Source organism: Podarcis vaucheri (genome assembly GCF_965113315.1).
Source record: "Podarcis vaucheri genome assembly, chromosome: 1".
Taxonomy (NCBI): Eukaryota; Metazoa; Chordata; class Lepidosauria; order Squamata; family Lacertidae; genus Podarcis; species Podarcis vaucheri.
Genome location: NC_138759.1, coordinates 83,779,510 through 83,792,940, shown reverse-complemented (window position 1 = coordinate 83,792,940; position 13,431 = coordinate 83,779,510). Strand labels below are relative to the sequence as shown.

Genomic DNA, 13,431 nt, shown 5'->3' with positions numbered 1-13,431 from the left:
TTTGGCTCCTGGCCTTAGGCTGCAACCCTAACTAACCCTGCTTAGCCAGTGTGGTGTAGTGGTTAAGAGCAGTAGACCTGTAATCTGGTGAACCGGGTTCGCGCCTCCGCTCCTCCACATGCAGCTGAAGGGTGACCTTGGGCAGGTCACACTTCTCTAAAGTCTCTCAGCCTCACTCACCTCACAGAGTGTTTGTTGTGGGTTAGGAAGGGAAAGGAGAGTGTTAGCTGCTTTGAGACTCCTTAAAGGGAGTGAAAGGCGGGATATCAAATCCAAACTCCTCTTCTTCTTCTTCTTACCTGGGAGCGAGGGAGTAGGACTTTCTTTTGATTAGACATGGTTAGGATTGCAGCCTTAGTTCCAAACCGTTTTCCATAATCCAAATGTCTTTCCAAAGCACCAATTTCTATTTCTTTGCACTTCTTCAGCCTTATAATGATTGATTAAGGGCATGGCAAGCATAGCATTTCATGTTTTCATGAACTCTCCATGAACAAATGCTCATTATTGCCAGCCATCATCCTCTATTGGGGAATCTTACTGCAAAAAGATCATTGTACTAGATAGCTTATGACATGGGTCATGTTTCCTCTGGAGCAATACTTCAATTGTAATTATTTATTACATTTGTTAGTCACTTTAACTTACCCAAAGTGACTTACAACCAAACAACCCCCCCCCCATAAATACATTAAAACATCCCACCTATTTCTAAAAGGCCGCATATAGTTAAAGGCCAGAGGCCTGGTTCCAGAGGAAACTTTTTGCCTGTTTTGCAAAGTTTATATTTTCACAAGCATTTTGTCTTTATTCTTGCCATTTGTCTTTTGGACAGGGTGAAAAAGGAGAGCCAGGGGTTATAATTGGTCCTGATGGGACAGTCATAGCAACTAATCCAAAAGGAGAAAAGGTAGAAATAAGCATGCTTACATTTGAATTTTTTTCTCCCTCACTTACCCAGTTTTGTTAGCTGAAGGATTTCCCCCTCCATGGCGTAAAGACTGGTATAGAGCCCCTCTAAAAGAGAGTAAAAGATTGAGAGCCACCACCCATGCTTCTGGGAGAGTGTGTTACTGAGTTTTTGGATGTGCACCCTCTGCAAAAGTTGTGTTAGCAAACATACACATGGGATTACTCATGTGATCTGTACTATTGAGATCTTTTCTGGGAAAAGGGAGGAGAGAGTATTCATTGCAATGTGACCATGAAAGTGACTATGGTTGGTGAGGTGGTTCTCTGGCAAGAACCACTTACAGCCTTTGTGTGGTGATTGAGTGGGCAGGGGACATGGGCACTGCCAGGTTTTGGGAAGTCCCAAGCAATAAGATGTTTGTACCAATGTTGCTTTGTCTCTCCCCAATTACCACCCTGATAAGAGTGTGTGTGTGTGTGTGTGTGTGTGTGTGAGAGAGAGAGAGAGAGAGAGAGAGGAGTCCCCTTTTCTTTGTTAAGGACCATAAGGTGTTTATTTACTCATATCTAGTTTATTAATATTATTATTTAATTACAGGCAAATGCAGGGGTTGAAGGCAGCACATACTTAGTCTTATCTCCCCTCCCTCCCCAGCAAGATCTGAATAATCACAGCCAAGGAGCCTCCAAGGGGAGACTTTTTCCCTAAGATTTTCAGCCATGAGGCCTGTTTGTGGGGTCATTCTTATTGTGCTGGAGAGGCAATACTTGAAAAGGATTATCCCCTCACATGTCTGTATTATATAAGAAATATGCAGATGTATGCTACATCTCCAATGAATGTCTAGTTTGACCCTTAGCGACCATGGGCTTGCCTCTAGCCCAGGGTGCTCTAAATCAGGACATTCCCTTCAGTGCAACCCGCCAAGGTCGGTGGCAGATGGAGCCCGGAGGCAAAAGTGTACAGAATGGCAAATGTACATTTCAACTTTGTCCAGTAAGCTAGTTTCTGCACACACTCACAAACCCCTCTGTAGTCTTCATGCAGAGAAGCAAGAGGCTTTATCAGATATAGAGGATACACTCCAGTAAGGCAAAGTACTTGGGGTGCGAAGTGGGGCTGGAGAGAGGGGGTTGTAAATAGTAGTGTGGGATGCCTCCAGACTCTCACTATTTTGTGGGAGGGATTCAAGCGCATGCCAGAACTTTAGGTATGCACATTTCAAGTGGCCTAAAGGGCTCTGTTGCCCTAGTGGAAAAAATCCACTTTTAAAAATTATTTGGCTTATTTGCTGTTTAGAAAGCGATGGGGAAATGCTTTGAAAAATGTGGAGTGAACAATTAATTAGCTAAGGGAAAGGCATGTAAGCAACCCACAATAAAACTGGGTGAATGCAGGATGAATGTTTGTTGTTGTATATCCACCCAACAAATCGAAATGAATGCTTAATAAAGACTGAAGATAATCTAAGCTCGCTGTAAACTTTGTGTAAGCAAATCAGGATGAGTGTAAGCAGCTTGTCTGGAGGGTCTAATTGTCTCTGTTTTTATTGCCAGGGTGAACCAGGCCTGCGAGGACCTGTGGGACCAGCAGTAAGTTACAAAGGGTATCTTTGCTTATATGTGAGGAATTTACACAGATCTAAACATCCATTAAGCACGAATGATAGAATTAAATTATCCTCTCTGTTGTTGTTGTTATTGTTGTGTGTGGTATTGCTAGTAGAGCTTTTGTGTAGCTCCTATTTATTTCAGTGTGGTTACTTAGGAAAGTCGAGTTTGCAGCCAAATATTGCAGTGTGTTTTCATCTCCTAGTAGGAGTCCTTCTGTTCAGGTTTCTGCCTGCCCTTCCCCAAGTTTCTGTAAGCCATAAGGAGTGTAAGCAGGGTATCCCTTTCCCCTCTGGTGTCTATATTATGTCAGCACTTACTTCCTGAGTTTGCTATTGGAGGGAATGATGAATTCCTTGTCTTCTGCTTCCATTTGGAATTATAAATCCTATAGCCAGCCGATGGTATTACATCACAGATATTGCAGGAACTCGCATTTACAATCTCTTGCCATCTTTCTAAGCCTGCCTTTTCTCTCTGTTCTTCTAGGGGCCACCTGGGCGGCATGGACAGAAAGGAGAAATTGGCTTTCCTGGAAGACCTGTAAGAATTTTGATTTTTAGATTGACTTCAAGTGTACATTCCCTTATTATAAATGGAATGGGGGAAGAGGAGTAAATTCATCCACCTCTAGAATAGTCACTGTTACCTCTCTGCTAGATAGAAATTCCAAGGGAAGCTGCAGAAATCAGACTCCGGCATTAATTCACTCCAGTCTGAACCATTAATGAAAGGGAATCCTAGGTAAAAGGATGCAAGTGCCATAACAAACACTCAGTGGCTCTGCATGCATCTGGAAGTGGAATTATGCTTCTAGGTCCCCTCAGCTGGCACTCCTTCCTGCCGTAAGCATAGAGGCTCTGGGTACATTTAGATACAACAGGACCATCCTCTGTCTCACATTCTGCTGTGAGATCCTGCCATGCTGCTCCTACCAACACATGCATTCCTTTCTTCAGGGTTGTCTTTCTCCAGTCAGGATGAAACTGCCCTTCTCCTGGTCCTACAAGCCCCTCCTTCCACCATCTTGTTCAACAGAGTGGCTCTGGCTTGGTCTCTATGTCTTGCTGGTGTGTGACAGTGCTAAGAAAGGACAGAGGTTTGTCATGTGACACCAGCAAAATCTGCCATGAGCTTCCTTCAGGGACCTATGAAAGTATCAAGGGCTTCACCTGCTGTTTGTTCCCCCTTAATTCTAACTTCATATCGACAGCTCTGGCCTTCGCAGTTAAATCATCTATTCCGAGACAGAACCGCAACATAGTTTTACCTACTCTTGAGGCATTTAGTTTCAGGAGTAGTATGTAGGAGTTCCCCATAGAGAAATTGTGAGATCTCAGTAGATTCTTCTCTCTTTGCCCTTTCACTTCACCCGATGGGAACACAAAAGGTAATGTTTGTAGCGCCCTTTGTGCTCTGGTTCCTCATTAGTGCTGTGTCATTACAAGGGTCCATTAAGCTGACTCAGCAGTAGCTTTTTGTCCTTTGCAGGGCCGACCTGGTATGAACGGGTTGAAAGGAGAAAAAGGTGACCCAGCAGACACAAGTGGAGGGCTGGGCTTAAGGGTAAGTGGAAAACTGACACATCTCTCCGCATGGTGCAGTTTATGCAGTGCTGCTAGCTTTGATGGCCTTTGTATCCCACTGTAACCCCGAGCACGAGCATCATCAGACTCTGTTATGAGAGAAGAAAAAGGTCTCAGGCCTCCCCAAGGGGCATCTGAAAACGACCTTGCTCTTGTCCTAGTGTGGCTGCAAGTATCCAAATGCAGCAGTGGCCAAGCATTTTTGTGAGAGCCCTATTTCTCATGTGTGCTGCCTCCCCTTTGCCTTGGAGTGATTTTGCTTCTGGTCTACTTAGAACCAGGGAGCAGGCAGCAGCACAGCACAGCATTGGGGAGGCAAGCAAAATCATAGGCCCAATTCTGTCCTGTTGCCAGACCCCTGGGCTCTCATGCACCAGTCCTAGAGTGCCATAACCACCCACCGTGTGGACTCTAGTAAAGCAATGCTAATCCTGGTCCATGCACTGCAAGAACAATTTTGTCAAGTATATTGTGTGTGAATGCTCTGATTTCCTCTGCTGTTGCAGACAGAATAATGAAATATTTGAAGCCTGGAGTCCTGGAGTCTGGGATTTGGGGAGAAGTATTGTCTGTGGGTGGTGGAAAGAAACACAAACCTTGTTTGTTTTTGTAAATGCTGATGACATGCATGATAAGGAGGTGGAACAGAGTGCAGGATGCATTCCACTGGCTGTGTCATCTTCCTGTCTTCCACCTTTTGAGTTGACCGCAAGTCCCGGAAGTAGAAGCAATGCCACATCACGCAATCTTGTGTTCCAGTTAAAACCAGGAGCAGCACCCACCACCCACAAAGACACAGGGTGGTTGCAGAATTGTCACTGTTGAGTGGATATTGGCTAGTGTCCCGTTCTATTCAGTCTGTTCTGTTCTCAGTTCCCCACATAATTAATGGGATGTCTGTTTTTCTCTTCCTCTCTCTAGGGTCCTCCAGGGCTCCCTGGCCCTCCTGGCCCCCCAGGTCCTCCGGGCAGCATAGTGCCTATTTATGACAACAATGTGAGTAATGGCCTACGTGCATTTTCCTTGCTGGGGGGAAACATGTATAAATGCCAGAAACTGAATGTTTTGTTAGTTATACAATGATTGGGTAATAATGTATTTCATGGGGGGATTTATTTTATTTATTTTTCAACTTCAGGCATTTGGTGAAGTGGGACCACCAGGGCCTCCAGGATTGCCTGGTAAGGATGTTGCAGAAGTGGTTAAAGCATGGGGTTGGATGACAAAGATCGGCTTTCCCCATCAGATTCCTGGGGTGAATCCCTCTATAGCGGCAGGAAAGGGTGGATTCATAATTCCTTTTCCATGGTGCCCAAGTAGGCATTGGGACCTGCTGGCCTGCCAGCCTGATCCAGCCCACCAAACCTTTCCTGGTTGCACACCAGCCCCCTGAACCAATATGGTGGCAGTAGCAGTGCCGCTAGAGAAAAAAATGGTGTAGTGGGAACACAGCTGTTTTCACCCTTATCATGATACTTGGCTGGGTGGGGTGTTTGCAGATCATCCCATCTGATGATTGGGCACATGTCAGCTGTGGGGCAGCCACCATGCTGCCCACAGCATTGCAGGGTGATGTGGCCCTTGCACTGGAAAGATTAGCTACCCTTGCTGTACAGAGCCATAACATTGTTTCCTTCTAAAAGGCATTTGGAATCATTTTAATCTGAACCGAATGTGCAATTAATACCCTTGCATGATAGTATAAACCAGTACGTTCCTCTAGCGATTCTGGAAGTTTTGGACTATGGATGTGCAGTGCCTTCTCACTGGCTCTTGGGGACTGTCTAGCCTTATGCCAGGACTTTGTTTCAGGCTACCACGGTTCTGCTGGTCCGAAGGGAGAAAAAGGTGATGTGGGTCCTCCTGGGCCCCCAGGTAAGATTTCCTGAAGTGTTGCTACTTGCATTTAACTTCCACCTTTTAACCAACACTTACCAAGAGGTATCATGGATTCATGAGCTAGTGGCAGTCATGGAAGCCTCTTGTGACTTGGCTCATGCGCTTGAGCTGTGTGGCACTCAACTCGTCTCTATGCATTGCACACTTCCAATAAACCTCCATGCACCTGCCTTAGACCTGCAGCATGATGTGGTTTAGGTGTGTTTTCTGATACAGCTGCACCACACAAGTTCTTGCTTTGCAGCAGGTTTCCATCACTATTAGCCTATCGTTCCTATGCAACTAGGTGCATCCAACAGCTTTTGTACAGGCTAGTTCTTGCGCTGCTTACCACAGAGTACTCTACAAAATCTAAGACCTGCAGGGCTGGAATAAACCTGGTGTCATCTAGTCAATTAACTTGCACCAGTGGCACCTTCACTGCCTTAAGCATAGAAGCCAGAGATCAAACCTATGTGCAAAGCAGGCAAAAGACGTACCTCTGAGCTATGGCCCCTCCTTTTCGTTGTGCAGGAAGCCAAAGCCTAGCTGAGCTTGTCTGTATCCTCCTGGAGAAAAATCTGTAAAAGTTACGCACTGGCTTTATCAGTGCAAGCCTTATCGGTACAAGTACAAGGCTTATTAGCACAAGCTAAAATAATGCATTTTACATGAGTATTGCTTCCAAATTTTTCACCCAGTGATACTTAAAAGCCCTTTCCATACTGTCATAAATGGCTGGGTTGTGCCTCGAAGGCCCATCGTAAAAGAAAGATCCAAAGATCACAATGGAAAGAAGCCCCACACTGAGCAGAGTTGGTTTCTTTGCCGTTACGAACTTCTCATTCTTCTCCCTTTCTTCTCCCTTTGTCACAAGGCCAGTTCCCTTATGACCTCAGCAGATTTGGCTCCACCTTCAGGGTAAGTGTCTGCCATTTGGGAGGAATATACAGATTTAAAAAGCTTAAGGGGTTTTGCTGGGGGGAGGACACACTAGGATGGCAAATAGGTTTGTGCCGCTTTGCATTTAATGAGGTCAGGGTCACAAGGATAGGCAAAAAGCCTTTTTGTTTGATTTACTATTTGCTTCTAAACTTTACAAGCTGCCTTTTTAGGTAACTACCCTTGTAAGGTGGCTTTCGGTGTTTAAAATAAAAAATTGAAGGACAGCAAACAAATGAAGACCATCGTACAATACAAAAACATAAACCAGCCATCATCATCGCCACAACCAGCATAATACAACTTAAAACCAGTTATTTTATCTAAGATATTTTGAGTGATTGTATTTTTTCTCTCGCTCTTCCCCTTTGTCGGTTTTGATGGTTTTCACGTTAGTTGCCCCTGAATATTGCTGAAGCTTCAGCTAGGAGGTGTCTTCACCTGTCATTACAGTGGCTGAACAACTGAAGTTCAGCTGGTGTATTGGTGCTGGGTGCAAGATGTAAGGGAGAGAGAGGTCTGCCCAATGAACCTATTTTACTCAGATATTCCCTAATGTGACGGACCACTCTGACTCGTGCCTAGAAAGCATGAGTCAAGCAGAAAACTGCTTGGACCCGTTTTCTAGGCACAGCACAAGGGGAAATGTGGATAAGCCAGAGGAACAAGTCTAGAAGGAAATAGTGCTCATCTTGGAGAATGCATTTTGTCTGGCCACTGTCTATTTGCTTATTTAATATCTTTCCATAGGGAGAAAGAGGGGACAGAGGGGATCCAGGGCTGAAAGGTGAAAAGGGCGAGCCAGGCGGAGGAGGATTGTTTGGATCAAGTGCTGTTGGACCCCCAGGCCCCCCAGGATATCCTGGTCTTCCGGTGAGATACCCCACACTGCATTGTTACGAGGGTTGGTGGCCAACATCTTTCTACCACGGGATAGTCTTCTGCATTCTATAATACTTACCAAGGCAGGGGAAACTGAGTGTGCAAGTGGCACCTTTGGTAGGGGATTTGGGCAGAGGAGGATAAGCACCCAATCTCCAAGGTGCAGAAGTTCTCAAGTGCATTGCAGTCCCTGCCATTAGGCAGAGTAGGGTAGCTGCCACAGGTGGCAGATTTTGTTTTACATCATCCTGATGGTGGGGAGGAGAGGCCTTGCTTTGTGACTAGCCTTCTCTTATCCCATGAGGCTGTCCACCGTTACAAATGCTGTTTTGCCCAGAGTGGCAGAAGCAGTGGAAAGAGACTGTAGTAGCAGGTGGGAGAACAAGGGAAGTGAGAGAGGAGGCAAGTTGTGGGGTGGGCACCTGGAGTGGAAGGGTTACTGGTTGTTAGAGCTTTGGATAATTTACCTTGGGGCATGACATTTCCTTTGCTCCATGTGCTGCGGGGCCTAGGAAGCTGGAAGAGGAATGTGTTTGTGTGGGGCAATGGAAGGAGAAAGGGGGAGGAAGGATTAGAACTATGCATTTGGTTATGAATGTAATTAATTGCTTAGGCGGATCAGTACAGGTGGATGTTTCTGCCATTGAGTAAAACTTCAGTGGTTCTAATATACATGTATGCTATTTGCTTCTTCAGGGCCCCAAAGGGGACAGTATTAGAGGGGCCCCTGGCCCTCCTGGCCCCCAAGGGCCTCCTGGCGCAGGATTTGAGGGGCGCCCAGGAACCCCAGGACCCCCGGGTCCACCTGGCCCTCCAGGACCCCCTTCCTTTCCAGGACCCCATAGGCAATGTGAGTAGATACCTGATTCTTTCCCAGCTACTCATTGCAAATGGCCCTGCTTTAGGCCTTAAAAACAAGCTTTGTGCGAATATACCTGCTTTAGCTCTGGGTTTGTTTCATTTCCAGCGATTAGTATTCCTGGGCCACCGGGGCCGCCAGGACCACCGGGAACTCCAGGCACCAGTGATGCATCATCTTCTGGGGTAAGAAAAAGCGGCAGTGGGTCACTGCAGCCTACACAGTGGTGTTCCTTTCGTGGGGATGGAGCAAGTTACCTTCCTGTGGGTGGCCCTGATGGGTTTTGCTCAAGCAAGGATTTAACAAATTGGCTAGAGATTGCCGCTGCCAGAGTGATTGATGATGCTCCATCTATGAACATGGACAACCATTTATTGTCCAATAGGAGCAGCAGCAGCAGCTGCTGCTGCTAGCCCTGCAAATAGGAACAGCTGTTGCTAGTTCTGGAAAGCTCTAGGGTGCTAATTGAAAGGAACGCCACTCCAATTTCTAGGAATTACAACAAATATTTGTTGTAATAGACATGATAACACTGTAAGAGTGATGACTGTGAAGTTTGTCATTGGATTCTGGCATCTGGCTTGTGAATCTGACTGTAACTATGACCTATAACTCAGGTGCTCTCTATTTGATGAAGAACCCTGTGTGATTAAAGCAAGGGCTGTCATCAATATGCCCGCAGTTTACAAGCGCACCAAATATAAATTGTATTAATGATGAGCCACCACCTCGTACTTCAGACTGATGAATGGCTGTGCCCTTTTCGTTGTTCCTTTTTCAAATGATTTGTTTTCCGGCAGCTGCGAATCTTGCCAACCTATCAGAGCATGATGGGCAGAGCGCATGAGGTGCCAGAAGGACAGCTCCTTTTCATCCGGGACAGGGAAGAGCTCTACATCCGTGTCCGCAGTGGTTTCAGGAGAGTCCTTGTGAGTATGATGTGTGTGAACACAGCAGTCTTGGGGTAAGACTGTAGGTGGACTACTACCTTGGAGAGTGGTCTTTCTCTGTGGGGTATTGGCAGATGCTCTGAGCAATGCAGAACCCACTGCTAATTTATACACACAAGAGAGAATGCAATGCCAGGAAGAAACGCTCCCTTGTAGCGATGAATGAGCTTCCTCTGGCTTGATTTGGAAGAAGCTTACTTGAAACAATCTGATAGGGGATCCATAGACATTGTTTCCTCCTTACCAAATGAATTCCTGGATGAGTTTCAGGTTGCAACAACTACAGCTTTATTTCATTCTGGCAAATATTCCCTTTCCCTCCAAAACCGAATATGCATTTGAAAATAGCAAAATTCATCCTAAAGAATAATAGCAATAGGGTGCTGGTTGTATAGTGAACTGTGAGCTGGGAATTCCCTAGATGAATTCACTGGGTGGTCTTAGGCAAGACTTCAGACCTGCAATTTGGAGATAATAATACCAACCTAGAGTTCTTATAAGTGTTACAAAGCAAGCAAAACACATCATATAAATGCTATAACGACTTATTCTGATTTAATTTCAGCTTGAGGAAAGAATATCCATCTCTGGCCCTGGGCTGGTATGTGAAACATTATTACCTGGTGTTGTAGTATAGACTGGGTCTATTGTGGGTCATTCCAAGCTTGCTAGGAGTTTTGAGATCCAGGGATTATCAATCTTTTAAATGTTCTTTAGTGTTTGGATTTCAATACATGGTGACCTATATGGTGCACTCAGGTATAGATCAGGGAAAATCCAGTTGAGGCATGTCATGCAGAGGGAGTGTGACTTTTATGATCAGGTCCACAGTGGGCTACTAAGGATTTTGTATCACCCGTACTGGGATGCAGCTGATGTAGCTGGCTGTTGTTCAGACTGGTGGTGTGCATGCTTGGCTCTGCTGGTAATGCAGCCGGATGACTGTGCTGCGCGTGGCAGGAAATTGGGGGGGGGGGTAGTGGTGGCTTTATTTGACCTGTGCTCTTCTGTGGGACGGACCCCTTAAGAGGACACTTAGAAAGGGTTCTAGGAACATTGCCCTTCATTTCTGCTGCAGGACAATGAGGTGTATGATAGGCCTCCCAATGTCCACTACTCCCATGGAGGAACGGCTTCATCATCTGGATCCCAGCGCCCCTTCCAGCAGCATTTGCCTGTGCATTCCCACCGAGAATACAGTGCCTACTCCACTGCCAAGCCCTGGAGAGGGGATGAGAGTGTGGCCAACCAGCACCGCCTTCCTGAGCAACCCGCCATCCACCAGCCACACCAGGGAGCCCAGCACCAGCAGGAGCCGCTGAACGCCTTCTTCCTCAACCGCCAGCCCGATACTGCTCCTTCTGCCGTCCACACCCACCATGACTTCCAGCCTGCTGTGAGTGCCCTGCACACGTTGGCAGTCCCCTGCTGCAGTTTGGTGTTTTGCCTGGGTGGCTGCCTCAATTGGCCCTACATAAAGACACTGAGAGTGGGGTCGTGAAAGCAGCTAGCTCCAAAGGGTCCCCTGCCTCCTGACTTGCATTGTGAAGGGTTCCTCTGTACAGGTTGTCCACCTAGCTTAGCATGATGGTCTGCCACTAGCAATGAGGAGTCTGAATGGGCTTCTTTGCCAGCAGTAGGGATGAATGAGCAAGAGGCCCCTTCAAAAATCCCAATCAAACATTGAAACCTCTGAATGGTGTGAGTTCAGGGCTTGAAGGGCCCCAAGGGCCCAGCCCCCTCAGAGGGTGCCTGCATCCCTGCATCCCTTTGCTTCAGATGTAGGCAGCCAGTCAACAACATACTCACTCCATCCCAGGCTGGGAGGCTGCTCCATGGGGCCACCCTATGCTTACAACTTGGTATAGGATGCCTTTGAAGAGACTACAGAAGAGACTACAGGGGCTGACAAGCTGGCTAGTCCACACCCACACAATCTATCCAGTTCTCATTTGTTGGAATAAATCCCAGAGCCATGTCGCAATAGCTTTGATGAGGGTGAGGGTGTTACTACTTACTATAACCTCTGCATTTTAGTTATAATTTGACTGTTTTGTGGACATAACCATTGAATAGGCAACTACTTCTGAAATGCCCCCCCCCCCAATAATGAATGATTTCCAGTGAGAGAAATAACAGGGCTGGCCTCTCATGATTCTCAGGAGTCCCAGAAAGCAGCAGCAAAGGCCCCCGACCCCCATGCTCAGCCCCGTTGCTGACTGGCTGCTTGTACTGTGGTGGCCGGACATTCCTCCCCCTTGCATTCTTAGCACCTCTGCCAGTTGCAGTGAGAGCTCCCTTGTGTACTGGTACAGGCTCCCTCTCATGTGTGGTTGTCTTCTTGCTTTTCCAGCTCCACCTCATAGCCCTGAACACTCCCCTGAGTGGCAGCATGCGGGGCATCCGAGGAGCTGACTTCCAGTGCTTCCAGCAAGCCAGGGAGGTTGGACTGACGGGCACCTTCCGAGCGTTCCTCTCCTCCCGACTGCAAGACCTCTACAGCATAGTGCGCAGAGCAGACAGGGGCACGGTGCCTATTGTCAACCTCAGGGTACGTCTGGTCATCTGGTCAGAGGCCTGAGCAAACACAACACTTTGTGACAGCAGAAGGCACACATGAAGCTCAGCGATGGGATTGCTGTCTTCCTTTCCTGCCTCTGTGTAGGATTGCAGCCTCTAAGTGATGTTAATTGAGGCTAGAACTACACATCAAGACTAGTGGTCAGGGCCAAACGTGCAAGGCAGCATCATTTCTTAACAACACCCAATATTTATTTACTTTTTATAAAAAGGTTTAAACCAACTTTGAAAAGTTTGAGAATGCTGGCAATATCTTTATCTTTAATACTTGATCTGTAATGCAGACCAAGCCGTCACCTTGAATACTTCTGTAAAGAGCTGCCTTGCATTGAACTGGGAGAATGGCAGCTGTCCTTCCAGGTTCTCAGGCAGGGGCCTTTCCCAGACCAGTTGCTTGAGATATTTTAAACCATAGGCACCAGGGAGTGAACCTGGGACATGCAAGGTCCCAAGGTCTTGTCCATGGAAAGGGCAGCCTGTCTCAAAGTTATCAGACAGGCAGAAAGTATTCTCAGAGCAGTTACATTATTACATTGCCCGTTTCTGTTCCTTTCCAGGATGAATTGTTGTTTAATAATTGGGAGAACCTTTTCTCCGGCACTGATGCTCCGTTCAGAACTGGGGTTCGCATCTTCTCCTTTGACGGAAGGGATGTCCTGAGAGACTCTGCATGGTAGGTGGGGGAAATGGTTTTGTTTCTCTGAAGATCTGGGAATGCAGGTTTCCTGCCCTTCCAGCTGGGCCTGGCCTCTCTGGCTCTGCAACTCCAGGGGCATCAAAGAAGATTCCTTTGTTTATAAAGAGCAGGCAAAGAGAGGAGGAATGTGTTTGCTATCTTGTATTCTTTTTCCAGCCCCAAGTGATGCTTCTCTTGGGGGCAGGTTTTCAGGAACGAAATGTTTAGAAGCCAAGAGGGTCGGCTACGCCAAGCATTTTATGTTGCCCCAGCAGTATATTATTTGTGTGTAGCATTATTTTCCTTCCCAAAAGACTGTCCAAGGTCAAGAAGTGGAGTAAATGTCCCAGGTACCTTATCCCAAGGCTGGCAGCAGTTCATTCCTACAAGATGCTGCCCAGACCAACTGCCCGCACTTTATGTGGCAAGAATGGGTGACTTTGAGAGTCAACACTGTATAGAGCCCACGAAGCATCAGCCCAAGGGGAGCTGGGATTGCTGGGGCACCTGCAGCCACTTACGTGTGAAGCAACCCCTAACACTCTGGTGTGTTTC

The 13,431-nt window shown here is 46.9% G+C and overlaps 1 protein-coding gene across 4 annotated transcripts in view; it reads left to right on the top strand.

Annotated features, from left to right (window-relative positions):
* Positions 1–13,431, top strand: part of COL18A1 (collagen type XVIII alpha 1 chain) — a 152,088-nt gene that overhangs the window by 136,146 nt on the left and 2,511 nt on the right. For all 4 annotated transcript variants that reach the window (XM_082220741.1, XM_082220738.1, XM_082220740.1 and 1 more), the window contains 16 exons: positions 836–910; positions 2,470–2,505; positions 3,013–3,066; positions 4,015–4,089; positions 5,031–5,105; positions 5,248–5,290; positions 5,922–5,984; positions 6,865–6,908; positions 7,680–7,802; positions 8,508–8,661; positions 8,779–8,855; positions 9,471–9,599; positions 10,186–10,221; positions 10,699–11,016; positions 11,974–12,171; positions 12,758–12,873. In XM_082220741.1, coding sequence (XP_082076867.1) covers positions 836–910; positions 2,470–2,505; positions 3,013–3,066; positions 4,015–4,089; positions 5,031–5,105; positions 5,248–5,290; positions 5,922–5,984; positions 6,865–6,908; positions 7,680–7,802; positions 8,508–8,661; positions 8,779–8,855; positions 9,471–9,599; positions 10,186–10,221; positions 10,699–11,016; positions 11,974–12,171; positions 12,758–12,873 — 1,616 coding nt within the window. The remainder of the gene's footprint in view (positions 1–835; positions 911–2,469; positions 2,506–3,012; positions 3,067–4,014; positions 4,090–5,030; positions 5,106–5,247; positions 5,291–5,921; positions 5,985–6,864; positions 6,909–7,679; positions 7,803–8,507; positions 8,662–8,778; positions 8,856–9,470; positions 9,600–10,185; positions 10,222–10,698; positions 11,017–11,973; positions 12,172–12,757; positions 12,874–13,431) is intronic.